Source organism: Carettochelys insculpta, chromosome 4 (assembly GCF_033958435.1).
Source record: "Carettochelys insculpta isolate YL-2023 chromosome 4, ASM3395843v1, whole genome shotgun sequence".
NCBI classification, from domain to species: domain Eukaryota; kingdom Metazoa; phylum Chordata; order Testudines; family Carettochelyidae; genus Carettochelys; species Carettochelys insculpta.
This window is the reverse complement of record NC_134140.1, coordinates 122,260,347-122,282,685: the sequence shown is the minus strand read 5'-3', so window position 1 is coordinate 122,282,685 and position 22,339 is coordinate 122,260,347. Positions and strand designations below refer to the sequence as shown.

At 40.8% G+C, this 22,339-nt stretch overlaps 1 protein-coding gene across 11 annotated transcripts in view; it reads left to right on the top strand.

The window, feature by feature from the left end:
* Positions 1-22,339, top strand: part of PTPN13 (protein tyrosine phosphatase non-receptor type 13) — a 178,470-nt gene that overhangs the window by 54,206 nt on the left and 101,925 nt on the right. For all 11 annotated transcript variants that reach the window (XM_074993670.1, XM_074993669.1, XM_074993672.1 and 8 more), the window contains 3 exons: positions 8,770-8,835; positions 14,532-14,717; positions 19,391-19,484. In XM_074993670.1, the coding sequence (XP_074849771.1) occupies positions 8,770-8,835; positions 14,532-14,717; positions 19,391-19,484 (346 nt within the window). The remainder of the gene's footprint in view (positions 1-8,769; positions 8,836-14,531; positions 14,718-19,390; positions 19,485-22,339) is intronic.

The window sequence follows — 22,339 nt, the reverse complement described above, 5'->3', positions numbered from 1 at the left end:
TAGGCTGAAGGGAAAAAAACAACAACAACAAAAAACCTGGTAGCTTCCCATTGCTCAAATAAAGTTCTCCAAAAGGTGGGAAACCCTTTTTCTATAATGCCCCCCCATCCCAAGGAAAAACACTGGATCAAAATGGCTTTCAGCACCAAGTGGTATGCTCACCTGTCTTTCTAGCACCAAACACCTTTTAGAGTCACAGGACAACCAAGGCTTAGTCATTGTGGATGACTAAATTATGGCCTTTGTCCCCTGGCATGCCTGTCTGATTAATTCTCTCAGGTTGTGGCCCTTGCTTATGAAAAACCACATTTTGTTATGATACAGTATCTGGTAACGTAATTTTCTGAAAGGTGCTGATAGTACAGTTGTGACCCTTTACTTCTGCAAGAGCCTGAATTTGTATTTCCTTGCAAGATTATTGTATGTCGAAATATGCATTCCTTAGTTTGCATAAAGATATTACTCATACAGTTGGTTTAACTTGGTTTATATCCCTTTAGCTTGTGGTATTTGGTTTTAGTGTTGTATTGAAGTTTTTACTGGAATTGAATACATCTTATTTTGGGTTGAATTCTAGCTAACTTTGCATATGTGCATATTGCAGAGAAAAAAAATACCAAAAGTGAGCCACCACTGCTTCAAAATGAAGAACCAAAACCAAACCAAAAAGGCAGAAGGGGCTTTCAAAGGCCCCCATCTACACGGGTGGCGGCATTCTGAAAGCGGCTCTTTCAAATCATACACAGTTGCTGTTATGCTAATGAGGCGGTGCATATTCATATCAGCACCTCATTAGCATCTTCTGAACTGCCCCATTACCATGCCCCCTCCGAAAGGAGTGGGCTAGTGTAGACACAGAACATAGTGTAGATTTAGCTCAAGTAGAAGGTTTCTTTGGGGTAATACTTGGATCCATTGCAAGAGATTGTTGACAGAGCAAGCTCACAAAAATAACATGGAGGCAAATTGCTGGTTCTGTGGAAAAAAAACAAGCTAGTCAAAATCAAGTAAATCGATCTTTTGGCTTAAAATGGATAGGAGTCAAACTCTATTGTAATGAAAGATAATTTTCCCCCGCTGTGTTCTCTGAGGTGCAGTAATAATGTCTTATGATTGGAGTGCACCGTTTCTTTCAAATGTCTATAGTCCACAATATCTTTCCTGTGCATCTTGCCTATAAGTCTAGTATTGTCTTACCTTCCACCTGTATTAAGCAAAGGTTTGAGTAGTGTCATGGTTAGTTTCTGTTAGTCATTTGGCATTTTTAGATTGTTGTATACGTGCTAATCTTGTCTGGTTTTCAATCTTTAAGCTTGACTTCATTTGGTGTATTTCCCTCAGTTTACCAAGCTATTTTTAAGTGGAAGACTTTGTTATACTTTTCATTCTTGTGCTGAAATTTGTTCGTCAGAATTTTACCAAAACAAACTCTAGTTTCTATTGGCCCCTTAAAATACAATAACAGGGTTGCATTAGTCTTTGGATTATGTCATTTCTTCAAAACCAAAGATGTAATGATTCAATAATAAATATCAGCCAAAATCTCGTTAGACAATGAATTTAAGTCTATTATTAAATTGAACCACAGATGTGTTTTAAACAATGATAGGCTTATTTGGAACACACATTTGCACATCTCTCCACAAATAATAAATTTGGGATATGAATTTAGTGTTGCTTATTTCCTATGAAAACTGTTCCAACTATTTTAATGTAAATCATAAAAGCCAAAGATCAGGATTACTAAAAAGCTTTTAAGTAAGGGTCATAATTTTTTGGAGATGCAGAGTACTTGCAACTCTTCCTGAAGATCATATTTCAACTTTTATCCTGCTATTATTTACCTGAAATAGTACAAAGTATATCCATAACACACATTAATATAAGAACTCATTTTGAGCTTTATTCTTGATCTTATTCTCATTACTATAGTGTTTGTGATTACAGAGTGTAAGTCACAACCAGGATGATCTAATAAGCTCTGGTATGGGATTTTTTCCCAAAAAATATTTGGCATGACATTAGTCTGTCAAACCATAATGAACACTTAGAGAAGAGTATACAATATTCATACGAAGAAATGTAAAATGCCAACATTAAAGTAATATAACTATATTTTTAAAACAAACTGAAGCACATTTATTTTATTCATCACTATCATTTTATATGTAAATGATTGCTTCATATATATGTATCTTTTGCTATCTTGTTTACATTTTATACATATACTATATTCAAAAGACAACAGTTCACAGAAACTGATTGCCAATTAGACATATGCAAATAAAATAAAATGGAGCACCACACCAGAATGTGTTTTGTTCACTTAATTTGAAAAATATATTTTAAAAATAGTAGTTTCAGTACAGGGTCTGCCTTACAATGTTTTCTAATAAAATCTTTGCTGGGAAACATTGTTTTATACTAATACCACTTGGTTTTGGTAAATATATCTTTTTCTTCTCTCCATTTTCTGGGCTACACTTATGTCTGTATGTATTTATTTGTTTAATGGTATTGCAACTATAAACTTTCCTTTTTGTGCACAGCTATAGTGTGTCTATGGAACAATTGGTAATGCTCTCTAATATGTTAGAACTGTGGTGTGCAGTACATTTTCCACTTGCCACATGTGGCGAATTGGATGCCATGTTATGATGAATAAGGCTCTGAGCCACATGCAGCTCTTGGAGCCTTTAAATGCAGCTTCTCCTGAGGGCCACATGTGGGGAGTGCTGTCTGTCTGCCCTGAGCACATGCCCCACAACTTGGTGGGAGAAGTGTGTGGTGGTAGCCCTGGAGGCAGATTCAGAGGTGGCTCTGGTGAGCTGCTGGTATTAAATTAGAACAGGGGGCTGCGGGGTGCTGGCTCTGGGGGAGAAAATTTATTTAGAGGAGGAGCTGGGAGTGCCTGGGTCTTGGGAAGGGAGAAGGTATTTATTTTAGAGTAGTGGGGGTGGAGTGTCTGGCTCTGAGGGAGGGTATTCAGTTGGGGAGCGGTGGGCGTGGCTGTGGCAAATATGTATGTGGCGATCTTTGAATTCCTTTTGGACACCACTGTTATAGAAGGTCTTGATATTAAGCTGAATAAGAGAAGTATTAGCTCAGTATTTGGAGGTGTTCATTTACTTGTTAATGGACGAGTCAATGACAAGCACGTTCATTAAACTGAGAGGCCCTGAGCTCCTGATACCTGATTTAACTGTCTAATAGGAAGGTAAAGTCCATAACAATTTTTCCAGGGTCTATACAATAATTTTTTTTCAAAATAATGGACATTATTTCAAAATAACTGTCCTAGTGTCTACTGCTATTACGAAAAAAATTAGACACAGCAGTTGGCTTGTGCAGAAATTGGTAAACCTCATTCTGTGAGGAATAGCACCTATTTTGAATTATCTATTTTTGAAATAGGTGCTTTTAAGACAGGGAATAGAGCTTATTTTGAAATAAGCCGTAGTGCATCCAATAGCTCTGTTTTGAAATTGGCTCTATGGGTGTAGACACTGTATTTCAAAATAACCAAATGCTCTTTTGAAATGCATGTTTTATGTGTAGTAGCATTATTTTGAAATAAGCTCTTCCGGCAAAAGCTTGTTTTGAAATAAAGCTACTCTGTAAACATACCCCCAGAGAACAAAGAAAATCTCATTCTCTCACCATAATTTCTTGTTTTTGGCTGACATCAACGCAACATGAATATGTAGGTGATTTGGTTAACACCAGTAGGTTCATATGTCTGAAATACATCACTGAATATTTATCTCTGCTTTTGTTTAACACAAAACATGTTGCACTTCTATATTTAGGGTGGCTTCAAATGGCTCATAAGAACACCTTTGAGAAAGTGTGAAACACTTCAAACTTTTGTTCTTGTTTCGACTTTGCATAAATGACTGGTACTTGGCAGTGACGTGATGGAGGCTGTTGGTTTCACTCTCACTCCTCAGGTCACAAGCCTATTGGTATAATACTGTATTTGGATGAAGCAACAGCTTTGTGTATGTTTTGCACTTTAATACTGGTTTTGCAATTCAAGAAACCTTTTAAATAGAAATGTCTATACTGATTGTGTAAATTTGTAGATATATCACAGGGTAGATTCCCCCTGTAGATGAAGTAAATGCAGCTGAGATTGAGGGACCTGAAGAGTTCATCAGGAAAGAGGCAGGTGAGAGCTGCCTTGGTTGGTGAGGGACAGGTGAGAACTTCAGGAGGACTATCCAGGGTCCTGAAAGGAAGCTGTAGGTGGAGCTTACAGCAAGAAAAAACCAAAACGAGGTTTGCTGGCTGACATCCTGAAGCCAAAATGCCAATGCCAGGCAGAAGCAAAGAAAGCTGACTACTGACATCTAAGCTGGAGAGATGCAGCCCAGAGCCAGAGAGCTTTGGAGGCTGGAGAGCATCAGAGGAATTTTCCCAATGTCATATCCCAGACTAGAGTACAACAGGGAGAAGGAGACATTCTTTCCTATTGAAGATGATTTCCCAGCAGAGAGGTTGTGGGAAGTTACCCTTGAGAAGAGCAGGCTTACACTCACTCCAGTTCAAAGAGTTGGGTTGGCCATCCTTGGCAAAGGGACAGTGAGAACTGGTTAGGAGCCTAGAATGTGGCAGAAGATGCTGGAGCGCATGAGATGATATGTTGTGGGGTTTTGCAGACCATTAGGATGATAGATATGTTATGTTGGGGATATTTGTTATGAACTGCATTGTTCCCCTAGAAGGGTGGTATTGGAGCAAGAGAGCCTGAAATGGAGTTCTTGAGTTTCCTGAGAGAGAACATTTGTCACAACCTACTTCAGGAGGGCACTTCCAGATGGAACTACTCTTTGACACTATATCATAATATTGTTTCATAAAAGTTAGACTAATAATAAACATTAGCTCTTTCCTTTGTCTCCCACAGCATTTGCTGTGCAGATAGTAGATCTCTCTAGAGCTATGTCTGCACTAGAGCAATCTCTCAACAGAAGTTACTGTTGGAAGATATCTTCTGACAAAACTTTTGTCAGCAGATCGCAGCCACACACAAAGCGGATCACTCTGTTGATCTGTTCTGTCGACAGAGAGCGACTGGACTGCCTGGCTGCTCTCTCAACAGAATGGTCAACTGGAAGCACAGCAGACAGGGTTGCCCAGTCACCAGGAAGCCCTGTCTGTTGATAGAATGCCACCTAGAGCATCCGCATGTCTTTTTTGTCACAGATTGTGTTGGGAAAGGTGGTCTGCCTTGTGGGGGAGAGGCAGAAAATGGTCGGCAAAAGTGCCGCGTTCTGGTGATTTATTTTTTTGTGTGAATGCTCCATGAGTTTTGTCTGCAAAGGTCGTTTCACCGACATCAAAGTGGGATGTTTGGGGAAGGTTTGCCATGCGTGCATCTTCAGAAATTTTGGTCTGTACAGAAGATTCCTGGATGGGACTTTTTTCCCAGACCAGAAAATCAAGATTGGTGACATGGAGATGCCTGTAGTAATATTGGGTGATCCTACTTGCTCTCTGCTTCGTTGCCTCATGAAGTAATACACAAGGACCCTGGACCACAGCAAGAATTACTTCAAGTTCAGACTCAGCAAGTGCAGAATGGTGCTGGAATGCATCTTGGCCATTTAAAAGCGAGGTTCAGTTGCCTGTTGGCCTGTTTTGGACGTTTCAGAAACATATGTCCCTACTGTGGTGCAGTGTGCTGTATTTTGCATAACCTTAGTGAATCCAGGTGGGAGACTTTCAAGAGTGCTTGGAGTACAGAGGCTGATGCCACGAGCAGGGCTTTTTCTCAGCTGCCTTCAGAGGCATTCTCCAATACCAATGCAGAGGCAGTGGCAAATCAGGGAGGCTTTGAAAGATAGCTTCATGAATGATCTGCCAGCCACATGATTGTGCTGTATTTCACTCTTGTAATACCACCCCCCCACTTCCCAAAAGGATTAGTGCACCCCACCAAATGTGAACCAATACATCAGACTATGGCTTTCACAGAAAGAATACTTTTATTTGTGGGGTGGGGTATAAGGTGCAGGAAGAAGAATGGATATAAAGGGAAGGTTTTATTATTTTCCTCAAGGTGAATGTTTGTATTTTGGGTGGGGGGTGGAAAGTTATTCTTTTTTTAAGTGAGATGAACATAAGCATGAAGTAAGCCAGGTTTGGCATTCTGGGCACAGCCTCTGGAGTCTCATCAGCCCCATCAGCTTTTGCAACCCCCAACCTCACCCGGGTCCCTCTGCTGTGAATCCTCTTCAGACCTTGCCGTAGAGGTGGGCAGCTGTGCTATCAGCACTCTCCACCCCCACCCAGATCCCCACAGTGATTTGTGCACCCCACCACACATGGATACCAATAAATCACACAGTGGTTGTCATCAAAAGAATGTGTGCATTTGTGGGGGAGAGGGTTAAGTGGCCGGGAATAGAAGAGGTTTCAAGGGAGGTAGAATAACTTACAGTGAGTCTTGCGGGTAGAGTGGCAGACTGTCCTTGACCTCCCTCCCCATGTTTGGCGACTGCGACATCTGGTGGGGGTTTGGGTGACCTGGATTCTGGGGATTCTGGGCAGCAGTGAGTGGAACCTGCAGTGGTGTGCAGGGAGTCCCTCTGCAGCTCCAGCATGCAGCGCATAACCTTGGTTTAGTCAGTCACAGTTGTTATGGGCTTTGTCATATCGTCCCTCAGATGCACTAATACTTTCTTCTGAACTCCAGGGCAGTCTGCCATCACTGTGCTGCCTCCCTGTTGCTGGCAGCAGTTGCTATTTCAGCCCTCTCCAGGTGCTGCAGGAAAAGGTCTTGCCTGGACCTTTTGCATTTCTTCACCCTGTCTCCCAAGCTATGGATGTCTGCTGGAAAGTGAAGGTCAAAACTGAGATACAATTCACACAAAGCACTTATCCATTGAATGAGTGGGTCTCTGTCTTTACCATCAGTGAAACTTTCTTTTTGTAAGGCTGCTTTAGGCTTCTTAAGGCTGACAAGGAGAGCCTGCCAGCTGTGTGAAGTGGGAAGATGGAGAGCCTGCCAGCTGTGTAAAGTGGGAAGATGGAGAGCCCGCCAGCCACATGGTGCTGCAATGCAGTCCAGGGAACAGTAAAAAGGAAAGGAGCATTGCAAAGAAATCCAATCAAAATTCTCCCGCTTCTTTAGGTTGCCAAAGAAGATATCACCTTCCTAAGAATAACAGATAGTGAAAAAGAAGAGGTGCTGATCCTGTGTGAGCCCAAGACTGGAAAATTTGCCAAAAAGCTGTGTGGTCCCATGATAGCAGATCACTGTCTGGTTGCCTGGCATGGCAAGGTGTGCTATTGTGGAAGTCACAATAAGTCAGACCTGCCCAAAAACCTTGTGCAAACAATACAAGAGTACCTGGATGAAGCCTTCCTGGAAATCTCTAAAAAAATAAGCACTTCATCCCCAGAAATATTAACACTCTGTTCCGCGGGGCATAGATCCATGGAATACCTATATTTGTACTTAGCCATAACCCTACTTTAACATTCAGAAAAAAGTACTCACTAGAACAGCTGGTCCCCAAGGGTTCAGGGATTGGCGTAAAGGGGACAGGCGTAAAGGGTACTGGCTCCAGGCTGATGGTGAAGAGCTCTGGGATGCCAGGAACAGCTTTCTTGGGCCTTTGCTGGTTGCTCCCATCCTCCTCTCCATTAGCCTCTTCCTCCTGCCACCCTCCACCAGGCTCAAATCCTCTCAGTTCACCTCAGATTCCAGAACATGGCCTCCTGAAGAGTCCCATTTAAGACTGGGCAAATTGATCAGGTCCCTCTCAAGAAGCTCATTCAGCTGTTCATAATACTGGCATATCTTTGGAGATCACCTGGACCACTCATTGGTCTCCCAGTCTTTGTGATAGGCCTGCCGGAGTTCTTTCACCTTCACCTGGCATTGCTGAGGATCCCAGAAATAACCTCTCTCGACCATTCCATGCGAAATATTTTCATATATGTCCACATTTCACTTGGACACTCAACGTCTGGTCGCCACTGACTCCTCTCCCCAAACAGCAAGGAGATCCATAATCTCCTAATGGGTCCATGCTGGAACACTCTTGAGATCCTAAGAACTCAGATCACAAACCTGAGTGCTTATGATTGCAAGAGATGGCTACCGATGTGATGTGATGGCTACTGATGTGAGGGCTAAAAGAAATTCTGGCTTCTGGGCACTCTCTTTAAATTTCCAAAGATTTCTGATGCTGAATTCAGATTTGTGGCCTTCCTGTGACCTACTTCCTGCGCAGCTGGAGAGCAGCAGAGATGGAAGCGGCCAGAGTGGACAACTGTGGAGCATTGTAGGATACATATGGGTCACCTCTGGAGGCTAATGGTCGATTTAAAGATATGGCATTTCCACACTAGCCTTAATTCAGACTTCTAAATTTGAACTTGAAGCTACGTCTAGTTGCTTCTCAGTGTTATAATATCGACCTTAGTGTTGCCTAAAATCGACCTAATGGTATTTACAGTGAAGACAGTGACATTGTAAAATTGAGCTAACTGCCTTAAATTCAAGTTTATCATATATTGTAGAAGTAGCTGTAGAATTTATTGATTGCCATCAAGTGTTGTAATTTATCTATGTATGTTGAGGCTTAATTTTCAAGGAAGGATAAAAACTAAATGGAGAACTTAGAGGAACAGTAGTTTTTTTCAAGTCTTTTCCCATAATGGGATTTGCAGGGACTTTAATACTCTAGAATATACTGATGAAATTCCATCCCTGTCCCTTTGTTAAGTTGACAGATGGTTTGTGTTGTATTACAGATTCATGTTTATTCTCTTGGGATGACCCTCTACTGGGGAGCTGACCATGAAGTCCCTCAAAGCCAAGTAAGTATTTTTAAGAGTACTTTCATAAAATCTCACTGTTTTAAGACAGAGTTTGTTTGATAACCTCCTCCACACTTCCAGAAAAAAAACATGAATAACAGGGCAAGGTAAAGCTCTGAGATGCTGGAGAGACTAAGGGAAAAGCAGGAGTATTTACATAATTTGGGGTATTGTAATTTGCATAATTAGAAGGTAAGAGGGGGAAGTGTTCCTAAGGAGCAGAATTTAGGGCTCATTCCTGCAGTCCAAACTCATATGAGTAGTTCATAAATATGAATGGGCCTTTTCTTATGAGTAATAGTTGCAGTATTAGGCTTACTGGGGCATGAACCCAAGAGGTACAGGGCACATGCAACTCCTGTTACAGTCGTTTTGCAGTCAGTGGGAGTTCCAGGTTCTTGGTCTTCCCAGGATCAGGCCTAAGTATGTATGGATAGAGAGAAAATATTATCTGAAGGAGATGCCTCTTGAATATTGAGGCTAGCGTTATGGGTACTGTGTTATGCGTACTTAAAGGTGAGTTTATCAGAGTCTTGATTGCTGTAGATGAGACTGATTTTTGATGCATTTGCTGTATATTTTGTGATCTTGCAACTGCAGAAGTTGTCACTGAATTCACTCCTAATGAGAGTAGACGGTTTTGGTATAGAATTAAAGATTGTTTTACCACAGAATCCATAGAGCTTTGCTTGCATTTGTTTCATTAAGGGGTCCTAAAATGGGTTGTTCTTGTTTGTCATATTGAAATTTCCTTCATCTATTAAAAAAGAATGTATGATTTATTGACCCCTGTGCTCCATTTGGTCCCAGTGTGATTTGTGTGAGCCTAAGGTAAGCATGTTTGGGTGAATTCTTAACATGACTACCTCTGAAGGTTGGCTGTGTCTACACAGGAAGCATCTGTCCACAGAAATTTATGTCAGAAGAGATGTTCTGACAAAACTTCTGTCAACAGATTGCATCTATACATAAAAGCGGGTCGATCTTTTGATCCACATTGTTGACAAAAGGCCATTGGAGCATGAGCACAGTTTTTTTGTTGACAGTTTCTGTTAACAAAACACATGTTGTCTACAGCAACGAAGGGTCCTGTGGCACCTTATAGACTAACAGAAAAGTTCTGAGCATGAGCTTTCGTAAGCACAGACTCACTTCATCAGATGCTGGTCTTGGAAATCGGCAGGGCCAGGTATAAATAAGCCAGAGCAAGGGTGGGGATAACAAGGTTGTTGCGTACAGACAGTCCACGAGTTTTGTCCACGAAACTCTCTAGTGTAGAATAACAGGTAGATTTCTTGGTGGTTGATTTGCCACTAGCTGCAGATAGAGTTATAGACTGGTTAGAGCTTAACCTCCTTGTTCAGTGTGGTTATTTCACATATGGAACTCCTTCAGTCAGGTTTGGGAATTCAGTCTCTGACATTTGACTCATCTTTTTCAAGAGCTCTTTCATCTTAAGAAACAAAACAAAATAACCCCACCCTTTGCCCCCACAGTAACTACACTGCAAGTCAATAGCTGAAATAGTTGGAGGAGACTGAAAAATTAGGCGTCAGTATCCATAAAGAATATTCAGTGATGAGGTAGGGTTATGCAAATATTGCACCTTTGGCCTGACTCCTGCTCAGAAGTGGGAGAAAAAACAGCTCTCAGCACATAACTTACTCAGCTGCTAAAAATGTTTGTCTATTAATTAAATGCAGAAAACTGTCAATGCAGTGTTACGGCTGAGAAATAAGGGGAAAGGCAAGGAGGGAAGTTACTACTTTGATTAGGATTTAAGCAGTGATGTGCAGTTGCAGTCTATATTGGCATACATGAACAGGAAGCCTCGCCCTTAAGGCTTGGAGTAATTTATTATTCACATAAACCCATCTGTCTAATATAATGGATAATCAGTATTTGTATGTACTTGGGTGGTCCAAAAATTGATGAAAATCGATAGACAAAAAGCATAATACTTATGTAACATCCAGGAATTTTTCAGTTAAAAATTAATTTGAACAGAAAACAAAGACCCTTGGGCCCTTACTGCAGCTCTGGTAAAACTGAAGAGAGAAAAGCAAGTGGTAGATAATTTTGCTCCACTACCACTGTGATTACCAGGGTTAATCCTTTGCAGTTGCTTCTTTCCCCACTGCCTCACTCCCTGTTGAGACAAGTTATCTCCCCTTTGTGATCTGGCACAGAGGTGACCTGGAAGCTCAGAGCTGTTGGATTTGTGCAAGAAAAATTGCAGTACTGGCTAAAAGTCAGGCTGAAGAAGTTAAGAGCAGAAAGGAAAATAGGAACTTTATTCCCTTTTCTCTCCCTAGAAGTCTTTATCATTAGTGGCAGTAGAGCTTCCAGCATCCGATTTTTATCGGCACTAACAGCAATTCCCTTCTGGGATCTTATGATGCAATGCGTCAGGAAAGAGAAAGTAAAGCTGCAAAAATTTCCTTCTTTTGCCTTTGATTTTTAATTGTGCCTGCTGAGCTCTTCTGCACTCCAGAACACTCTAGATCCAGAAGGTGTGGTCAGGAAGGCATTCCTACCTCATGCCACATAAGTTACACCACTTCTGCTGCAATCTGTAAGGGCGGCAAGCAGTTACTAAAGTGAGGATGATTCTGTGTGGCACTGATTTTAGGAGTGAATTTCTTTGTGCAGGTCTAGACAAGAACCTTGTCGTATCCATATATATGTGTGTTACATGCGTAAATAGATTTTGGGAAAATAGACGATTATTAACTTTCATTCGTTCATACCTAATTTTATTTTTAACTGTTTTGTCTCCTAGTACTCCCCACCACCACATTTCTTCCTGAGGATTTAAAGTCTATGCAAAGGGTTTTCTTTCTGAATGATGCTAATAAAATTAATTTGCCTCCTGAGTTTTAGCCCATATAGTTAATTTTTAGGAAAAAACCTAGCAATTGAACATGGGGATTTAGAAAGAATTCTTCTTTTCCTTCATTGCTGTAACTACATTGTGGCTTTGATGGTCTTATAGCCTAAAACAGAAAACTTACAATTTTAAAAACCATATTTCCTTCCGAAACCAAAGAGTAATCTGGTTGCCTGCATTTGGTTCAAATGGAAAAACAAAGCATGTTATGGAGAGTTTCATCCCGATACTTGTCATGCTGTGATAATGGATTTTTGCGTGGTTACAGATAGTCCATGACTTCTTCATTCAAACCACATGCTTTCAGTGTTTACAAATTGTCAGCTCCTTTGTGATAGTCTTAATCTGTTTTGTAGCTACTAGGATTTTTTTTCTTTTTTTTTAGAAAAAATGCTTTCTTTCCATGTTATTTTCATAAACATAGCACCTTGAGAGTCCACAACAGAGCTCATGTCTGCAATATGATAGGTGAGTTGCATAATAAGAGAGACTCTCCATTCTGAATAATTAATCATTTAAATAGACAGTACAGTGTGAGAATAATTCACGATTGTGAACCCCATTTTAGTTACGGCAAACTGAGACAGAGAGAGAGACTGTGACTTGTGCAGTGTCATTTTGGAAGTTTGTGGGAGACTTAAGAAATTTAATCCAAATCCAGTGCCTTAACCCTGAGACCAAAGACCAGTTATTATTTCTATTCCCGTCATTCCCATCGTGGATCCATGACCCCAGAATGTAAGGTGTTATACAAACATAGAATAGAAAGGCAGCCCCTGCCCTGAGAGGCTTGCAATATTTTCCATTATTTTGTACATTCTGTAGCTAATGGTAAAGGCCAGATTGTGGTTCACCCTTTGCAGGTTGGGAGAAGAGGATACATAGCTACAGCTCTTTTGTGTTCTAGTTTGGGTATTGAGCGTAGTCCCAGATCCTTTATCTGTTTGATGGTCAGGATTTGAAGAGTCCTGCTGCAGGTAATGACACTAGATTCCTTAGAGGAAGAGACTGAGACATCACTCCTACATAAGCACCATCCAGCAAAGCAAGACTTATATGGAAGAGAGAAAACTGTGCTCCTTGAAAGGATGGATTATGTGCCTTAGGGAGCATGCATAGCTGTACAGTAGTTCTTAACCCCTCTTAGCCCTGGCTGTGGCTTATTATGTGCCCCGACTCCCCTACTATGGACTACGTTTTTCTTTGTCCCTGCTTTTTGCTGTGTGTGTCCTGTTGTGAGCGTGTGTGTGATTTTATAAAATCACTATAGATTGCAAAATATTTTTGTTGTGGGCTTTCCCCTTTACTCTCTAGTCTATAATCCGAAGAAGAAAACGACAGGAGCTGGGGGCGGTGGAGGGGTAATCACCCTGAGAAAGAGACCAGTTAAGGGTAATTTCAGCCCAAAAGGGAAAAGTTTTAGAAAGTTGTGAGCCACTGAAGACAGAAAGGTACAATGGAAACATTGAGAGATACGAATATAACTCTTGCTAACATTCCAGCAAAGCTCATTGATCTACCTTTATAAAAATTAAATTAAGTTGTCGCAATTTCATTTGTCTTTAATCCTGAAAGTTTCTCCATTGTAACACAGATGTAAAATGTACAATTTACAAATTATTTTATCTTGATTTTTCTAGCTGATGAATGTTATTTTAGCTTATCTGCTGTGTACAAACTTTCATGCAAGAATGAATTCTGTGATTCAAGAAAATTTTGCCCTTAAAAAAAATTATTGAGAGACAGTAGTGCCTATTAGTCAGTATATGGTAAAAGCCTGTATTAATTCAGTACGTTAAATCAGGTTGACGCAGAACAAATTTTTATAGTAAGTTTCAAAAATAAATGGAAATAAATACCATGAAACTGAATGTGCTCAGTAAAGAGTAGCACATGATGGGACATGTATTTCTTTGATAACCACCCACCGTGGGTACAGAGTGAGACATAGTGCTGAAGGCCAAGTGCCTACAGTGTCTGGGAAGTGGTGTTATCACTGACTGTCACATACCCTGGGGTGTGATTCTACATAGAATATGACAGGATTGCCTGTTTGGCTGGGGAAAAAAACAAGGCTAAGGTTCCCAACCCTATGGGTGTTGCCCATAATTGTAGGGCTTCACTTGTTTAGCCGATCACTTTGCTGCCTCACTCCTACCCCTTTTCTAATAGTATCTTAAAACTTTTCTGGACTATGGAAAGAATTTTTAAGCATCTGATAATCTTGTGTAATAATACAAGTCATATCCAATATAATTGCTAATCAAGAGGGACTTGGTGAGCCAGTCCTAACACCTTTTGAGAAGATGAAAATACAAATCCAGGTGAAATAAAATTCTGGACTAGCTAAAGGATTATTCAGACCTTTTCAATACACTTGTTAAAGTTCATCGGCAGGTTCCCACAGACACTGGCTCTGAGTCCTTTATGGCTAGCAGTTCTAATGAATATAGTTATTATTCAAGACTGCGTTTTTAAAATTAGCCCTAATATACTTAATAGGCCAGTATTATTATATTCACTTTGCAGGCTGTGTGAATAGTCCAAGATGAAACAGATAAGTGACACAGCCAACACAGAGATCCAGGATCCTGATTGCAGTCCCCTGAACCATAAGCTTTAAATTATTCTGCTTCTCTTGTCCAAGAGATGGATTTCAGATGCAGGATATCAGGTGGAATTTTCGAAAGAACCAAAATGAAATAGTATTGAAAGTAATCTGAAGCTTCACAAAATCAACCTATTTGCATATTTGGTTAATAGAAATATTTGGTTTTTTTTTTTTATTCCCCTTCTCCAAAATCAGCCTATTCAGCTTGGGGATCACCTAAACAGCATACTGCTTGGCATGTGTGAAGATGTCATGTATGCCCGTGTCTCTGTACGGACTGTTCTGGACGCCTGCAGTGCTCACATAAGGAACAGTAATTGTGCACCTTCTTTCTCCTACGTGAAACAGTTGGTGAAACTGGTTCTGGGAAGCCTCACTGGGGTAAGTGTTTACAAGTAGTTGAGCAATAACTGGGAATTGCAAAAAACATAATGAAGAAATTGGTTCAAAGGCTCACTCCAACCAGTCTTGCTTCTTGTCTGTAATTTTTCCTAACTTTATTGAAGAGACAATCAATCTAAAAATTATACTTCTGTAGGAATGCCTGTTACCTGTCTTTGTCACAAACAGCATCTGAAAGAGCAGTTACTGGAAGATTAAAGGAAAATATTGCATTCACTAATTTTTATTAGTTTACTATGTGCTTTTGGCAGCACGATCTGTGGTCACATTCACCATTTCCCTGGGAACACTCATTTCTCACAATTTTGGGTCTTCCACATAGGAATGGGGAGAATCAGTTTTTTAAATAAGCAAATATGACTCCAGAAAACAAAAGTTGGAATAGATGCTGTGGGGCATGTTGTTTTGGATATTTGTATATTTATTGAGGAAAAATAAGGGAATTTGTCACCAGGCTTCGCAATTCTTGCTTCAAGATTCTACTTGCTGTCAGCCTTTATTACTGTCAGGGAATTCATAGTATGACAAAAGCATTTGCTATTTTTGTATGGGAAAGAAACTACTTTGTTTTATCTCATTCAGTTAACTGTTCCTGATTGGCAACCTCTCCCTTCAGTGCAATTTTGTAAAGCATTCCTGGGGTGATTCATTTTAGGACTCTGCTGGAGCTTACTAACTGTTAATGATGCCAAGCAGTACTACTTCCAGTATTCTCATGTATAAATTATCTTTAAAATTGGCAATCAGGCCACTCAAGCAAAGTATTTCTACAGAATTGGAGGACCATAGGTCTTGGATGCTGTGGGCCTGATTCTCCACTATGTTGTTACAGTTTTATACTTAATGGCTACAGTTACAGTACAGTGATCTGTTGACAGAAGTCACTGTCAGGAGCCTTTTCCCAAGAAAATCTCTGTTGACAGATAGCATGTACACACAAAAGCCAATCAGGAGAATGCTCCGCTCTGTCGACAGAGCAGCCGGACTGCCTGGCTGTTCTCTCAACAAAACAGGTATCTGGAGGCACAGTAGGCAGGGCTGCCCATTATTGTGGATGCCCCGTCTGTTGAGAGAGCATTTATACAGCTGTTTTGTCGACAAAAATCTGTCAACAGCAGCATTATACCTCAAAGTTTTGAGGCATGTCACTGCCAGGAAAAGTGCCGGGTTTTGTCAACACACTGTTGACAAAATGCATTTTGTGTACAAATGCTCCATGAGTTTTGTCAACAAAACCCTCTAGTGTAACCATAGCCAAACAGTGTAACACTGGATCCCTGAACACATGCAACCAGTATGATTACAGGAAACTACATTGTTTGATACCCTGTTTCTTGAGAAGAGAGATTTGAGTGCTGCCAGGGTCTTGCTAATCTGTTTGGTAAATTGCTGCATGAAGAGATAAGACTCTGGCTCAGTTTAATCTCTGTCACTCACTGGTTTCGTACCTACAGCCCTTCCAGAGAGAGGGAGCTGTGAGGCATACTTTGTCTGTCAGCCTAAGCATGGTAGCTGAATCTCTCTCTCTGCAATGATTGCCAATTTGGTGCTATAGGAGTCCCTCCATGGTAACTCAGTGTAGCTCTTCTTCTGTAATGCAAAGCAAGAGGCAGTCTTTTAGACAGTCAGGCCTCAGCCAATTCCTTTTAAAATAGGTTTGCACTGTGACCTGCAGTGGCAGTCAGCAGGGCGCAGAGCACTGGTATGAATTTTATTAATGTTGTCTCTTGCTAAACTGGTGACAAACATACTTTTGGGCGGCCCTCACGTAGACATTATCAGTTTCTACCATATGTGGGCCTGGTGTGGCAGTGCTTGAGTACTGAGTCTGAGGCATGTTTCGTTTTGATCACACACCTCTTAGAGATTGTACACACAGCTTCCTCAGCCCCCATTTTTTTCTCAATGAGCTGCACGCCCATATGGATTTACCAATGTCCAAAATGAGCAGAAATTTCAAAGTGATCAGCAGAAATTCCAATGACTTCATCTCCTTCCTCATCCAGATGTTTGGTAGCCCTGTCTCCAGGACCACCCTATTTCACCAGTCACTGTATGTGGCCCTGGTCTCAGTTAGTGAGGTTCCACAGCCAGCAGCTACCTGACAGGTTCTGACAAATCCCTTCCCCAGCACCCAGTAAGGTGACACAGTTTTCAGTGTGTGTGATTGGAGGCTAGCTGGATCCATATTGTAAGGCTGTCTCACATAATGAGGAAAAGTTGAGATGCCTCAACTTTTGTTCTTTTGTTCCACACTTTTTCTGTGGGGGGAATCACCAATACCGTCTTTTTAAATGAAGAAAACTAATAAAAACAACAGTGAAACAAAAAAAACAAAGAAAGGTAAAGGCAGTTGAAAATAGCAACTCCAGTCCCAGTTATCAGTGGTAAGATGCCAGCACTTGTTTCTCAGTTTTATCCTACTTTTTCTACAACAAATTACAGTAGGTCAGTATTTGATTTTGGAGAAATGATGTAACAGCCACCCAAATTAAATCTGAGCTCTCCTGTTCAAATCTGGAAACCAGTTGCTGGATTCCCTTTCTGAGTATTAGATAAATCTGGAAAGGAGAAGCCCATTTCTGCTTCCATGACTGTGGAGCTAGAGTCAGATCTTCCTGGGTGCCTGGTGTTATACCTAAAGCTGCCCCAACCATCTAATAGGGCTCTCCTTCCCTGTCTTATCATATCAACCTCTCCTGGTAGAGTCCACCTATCTCCTTTGCTAGGCTTCAGAGAGAGGTGCATTGTCCACTCAGTCCACCCAAAGCCTTCTTTGAAGGCAGCGAACCAAGGGCACTAGCATCCCTAATCCAGTCTGGTGCAGGTTTATAAGAGTGAGATCTGGGCCAAAGCCGCCTACTCACCTGTGCGCACATGTTCCCTCTCACAGCACCAGTCCCTGCTAACAGACCACTCTTCATTCACAACATAGCTCACAGGTCTCCCCACCCTGCTCCTTCTCCCATTCCTGTTGCTAGTGGCCAAGGGAATGCTGGGACATGTTGTCCCTTTCCTGCATCAGAGCCAGATCTCTAGGCAGGGAGCTGAACAAGAAACTCTTGCTCCCAAGGTCTCTTAGGCTACCCAACATCAAATGGGCCTCTTCTAAGCTTGGGGCCAGGGGACATTTGGCCCAAAAGTAAATTCACCACTAACTTTGATCAGCCCTGGATCTTGGCTAACATTGAAAAAGCCTGTTTGGAAGTTCCAGGATCAGAGGTGAATCCGTCACAGGCTCCTTTTTGTGCACCACCTTACTAAGCGAAAGGAGTGTTAAAAGACTTTGGTTGAGATACTGCCTATTGAGTTTCTGTTAGTACTTCTGCTTCCCTCTATCAATCAACATCACCTCTGTTTTGCCTCAATGGAGTCCTAGCATGCTGTCTTTCATCCATATCCCTGTTTTACCAAGTCACTGAAATATCTGAAATGCACGCAGTTCACACTAAACAATAAAGGAAAATAGAATCAGATATCATCAGAATGTTGGTGACTGCATGATGGTGGTGGTGTTTTTTTCTTTATAGACTGGGCTAATCTTCACTCCCCAGTGTTCATTCCAGAGTATATACATATGCCCTTTTGCTGTTTGTTTCTGTACATATATTTGAAATTTTGACTTAATCGTGTGCACTGTTTATGTATTGAAATTGTGCTGCTCTTGCTCAAGATTATAAAGAGCATCCAGTTTAGAAATGTGTTCCTGTACATATCTGTTGACCCTGAGTTGGTGTGGTGATCCTTTAAATGCTTCTACTTGAACTATACAGGACATCATCCGTTGTAATGCAAAATATTTTAACATATGATTGGGTGCATTTAATTTTTAAATATTTTATAAAGGGTTAGTGGGAAGATGACTGATTGAACCTGTGGAATATTAGTTTGGTTACAATGCAGTTTTACTAGGTAGAAGGTAGCTTGATTTATCACAAGGTGCAATTCTAATTCTGACAATTATTTTCCAGTTTACAGAAAGGTATGGGTAAAAATTATATGTGCAATTTAAAGAGATTCTTTGAATTACTTTTATGCAAGTATCCAGATTTAGATAAATATATGTACTGAATTAACATTTAAAAAGATAGGGAATCTGTGATAAAATATTTCAAGAGGTTGAAAACACTGAAGGACATACTTTTCAGGAATTATTAAAGCCACTGTATGGGCATCCATCATCGATATTATGGGTACCAACTTAAATTATCATCTTTAAGCTCACATTTAATAGTAGGTACAAATTGTAAGTTGGCAAACTAACCCTTTATATGCACATCAAGCCATATCTAAAGTTCTTTTAAGTCTTTTATTTCCAGTTTATTGTAATACAACATATTTATGTTTGTAGTTTTATGGAATTATTTTCTTTTTATTTGTGGGAAAAAGTATGCTAAACATTTATTAAACAATATGACCAACATTAAAAATAACCCTGGTAGAAAGCCAAACTGATAATCCAATTCAGTGAAGAAGTTCTGAATTTCCACAAACTGTAATGTAAATACTGGATGTTACTTCTTTTGAACATTTGTTTGCCTCGAAAAGAAAATGTTCTGCTAATGTGCTGCATTTTGTCCAGACGTATCCAGTCTTGATGCTAACATGGTCTTTTTTTGAACAGTTGACGTCACATTACTGTACATTTGCAGGTGGATCAGCTTTCCTGCAATGGAGAAGCAAGACTGCAGACAGACAGAAGCCAGGCCATTCGGGATAGGCTGAGAGGAAAGGGACTTCCTACAGGTAAATGTGCACTGAGGATAAGAATGATTAAAACCTCGTAGAAGAAATCTAGGCTGTTTAGCTACCCAAGTGAGTGTAATAGGAGAGAGACAAGTTATATTCACATTCCGAGAATCCTGGTGGTTGGTACACCAGAGGGAACTGTTCCACTGAGCACTTAACTTGTGTGCTTAAGGCCCATTGATGGCAGGTGAGTCAGACTTGTGTAAAACAGAATTTTGAAAGACATGCAGTTCAAACTTGGATTTATTCACATGCCAGGTATCCAGAGTAAGATATCTGCAACAGAATAAATTAACTACCAGAACAATTTGCCATCACTTGAGATCTTTAAATCAAGGCTAGATGTATTCCTAAAAGTTATGTTCTAGGTCAACAAGAAGTTATGGTTTGAACCAGGACCCATTTGTCCTGCATTATGCAAGAGTCCAGACCAGATGGTCAAAATAGTCAATTCCACTGTAAAAATCCGTACAAGCAAATGTAGTATCCCGCAACCAGCACAAGTTACTGCTCACTTCTCAAAGAGTAAACAGACGTAGTTGCTCAGATATATTGTTGTGCAGAAGGTACCTGGCGTGTTTAGCTCGTCATGTGTTGCTGTCAGTCTTTGCCCATCTGCCACCACTTTGCAAAAGTATTTTTCAGTCTGTTGTTCAGGTCTTATGTATTTTACTTTCTTGTTTAAAAACCATGATAGTCCGGAAGGGATAGCAGCTAGAATCACCAGTTGCACTAGATACCACAAAGAAGGCAAAAGTAGGCAGGGCCATGGCCCTGCAACAATACTCTCCTGAGTTTAGCTTCAGAACTATGTGCTTGAAGGGAAGGGGAAACTGCTCTTCCAAATCAGAAGCAGAGTTGTTTTTAAGAACCCTCCTCGCTGACTTTTTCCTGCTGCCCTCTACAGGCAGTATGCCTTTTGGAACCATCAGTGATGCAGTGTCTCACTCTCAAATATGCACTACTTCCCATTGGTTTCTGCAATCATAATCTAGTACTTAGTGCATTCATTTTTTTTTTTGCAACTTATGTTTTGTTTTGTCCTCAACATAAAATCTCTTCTTCTCAAGTGTGTGTGTATTTCTTCTTGGTTTCTTTTTGTTCTAATACCCACAACTTATAAGACTGTCTTTAGCAGAAGTAAATTTATGCCTTTACAGTCTTAAGCCTTGTAGTTAACGTATAATTATGTTTGGGTTTTACGGCTTAGCTTCAGAGATTGGTACTGTAACTCAAGCCATCTTGTCGTAATAGCTTCATGGCTTTCTGGCTCAGTTCTAGTGTGCAGTAGTGCCTGTTTAATGTCTAGTGTGTCTTCTCTCAAGGGACTTTGAATTTGCAGGGGAAGTTGAGTTGATCTTAACAGGTGTAACCAGTGTTATTTGTTTATAAAACAATATGGGACAAAATATTCTTCCCCTCACCCTGCTGTTTTTGCATCACTCAGTACACACAATGGCTGCTCCTCTGAACTGGTTAAGAAGGGAATTTGTAAATGTTTATTTACTCGGAGAACTGAACTTCAGCTGAAATGCAGCATCTGGCTCCCTGTGATTCTGCACATGTCCTCTCCTCTCTCTCCACCCCTCCTGGCATTCCCCCGGGTATGCTTCAAAATGCCAAAAAAAACAACCCAGGATTCTTTTTGTGTTCATTTCTCTTGTGGGCTTGTGGAATAAAGAAGAGTTTGCATTAGGATTTCCTTGAGATGGATGTCCACTTTGCACAGCCACTCTTGATAAGCAAACTCACCAGTTTCAATGTGTTAAGTAATCTCTAGAGCCAAGGCAGTACTCCTTTTATGTGCTATGTTCCCCTGTCCAGGGAATGTCACATTGTCAAATGAGCCTCTGCCGTTTATTCCCCCAAGCAAGTGCAGATAGTGCTTATGGAAATTGCTGTACTGATAGACCTGAAAATTAAAGTTCTCTATCCACAGAGCAAGTACATTCAAGGTGTAGCAGTTACTGTGATAAGGCCCATATAAGAACTGGTTAAATAGAAAGTAGCATAACACCAACAGACCCAGATTGCCAGCCCCAGGGATAGAACCTGCGAGCGTAGGGTCTGAAGCCCTGCACTCTACCACATGAGCTCAATGCCAGCTGGCTCTCAGCCAAGGCTGCAGAGCAGAGACTTCACTCACCCCAGATGAGGTCTCAGTGCCTCTGGGTCCTACAGTAGCATAGCACTTAACATGCCTCAGCCTGACCAGAAGGAGTGACGATGTGGTTCAGTGGCTGTCTTTTCAGTCCTTGCCCTTTTGAAAAGACCTTCACCAGCGATGCAATTGTGGGGATTTTTGTGATATGAATGTGTGATGGAAGGTAGCTGAAACACCCAATATATTTCATACAGAACCTCTAGCCCATTTTCTTATAGGTGATGAAGTGCTCAGTGTCTCATAATTCTCTGGAGCCATTCCATTATGCACATACCTAAAGTGTTGTTCATCGTCCTCAAATGAAACAGTGTGTCTGTGTCTGCCTCTCAAACCACACTACAGACAGAGAGAAAAGAAGCTTGCTGAAAGAAGCGTGAGTGAGAGAGGAAAGATAAGGAAAAAATTAATAAGCAAGAGAAGCTGAACTAATCTGATGTGTGTTTTGAATATGTCTATTTACTCGGACACTTGACTTGTCCTAGCTAATTCCTTTACCTCTCTCATATTCAGAGGACAAGCACCTAGAATGCCTGGGTGCTGTATAAGTTTTTGACATAATTTTGAATGTCTGGACATCACTGTGTAGAGTGATCATAGCCCATTCGCTTCCTCCTAAGTCTGATTCTCAAAGGATTAATTCAAGATATAGTTTTCTTTCTTTCTTTCTTTTTCCACTCTCTAAACAGAT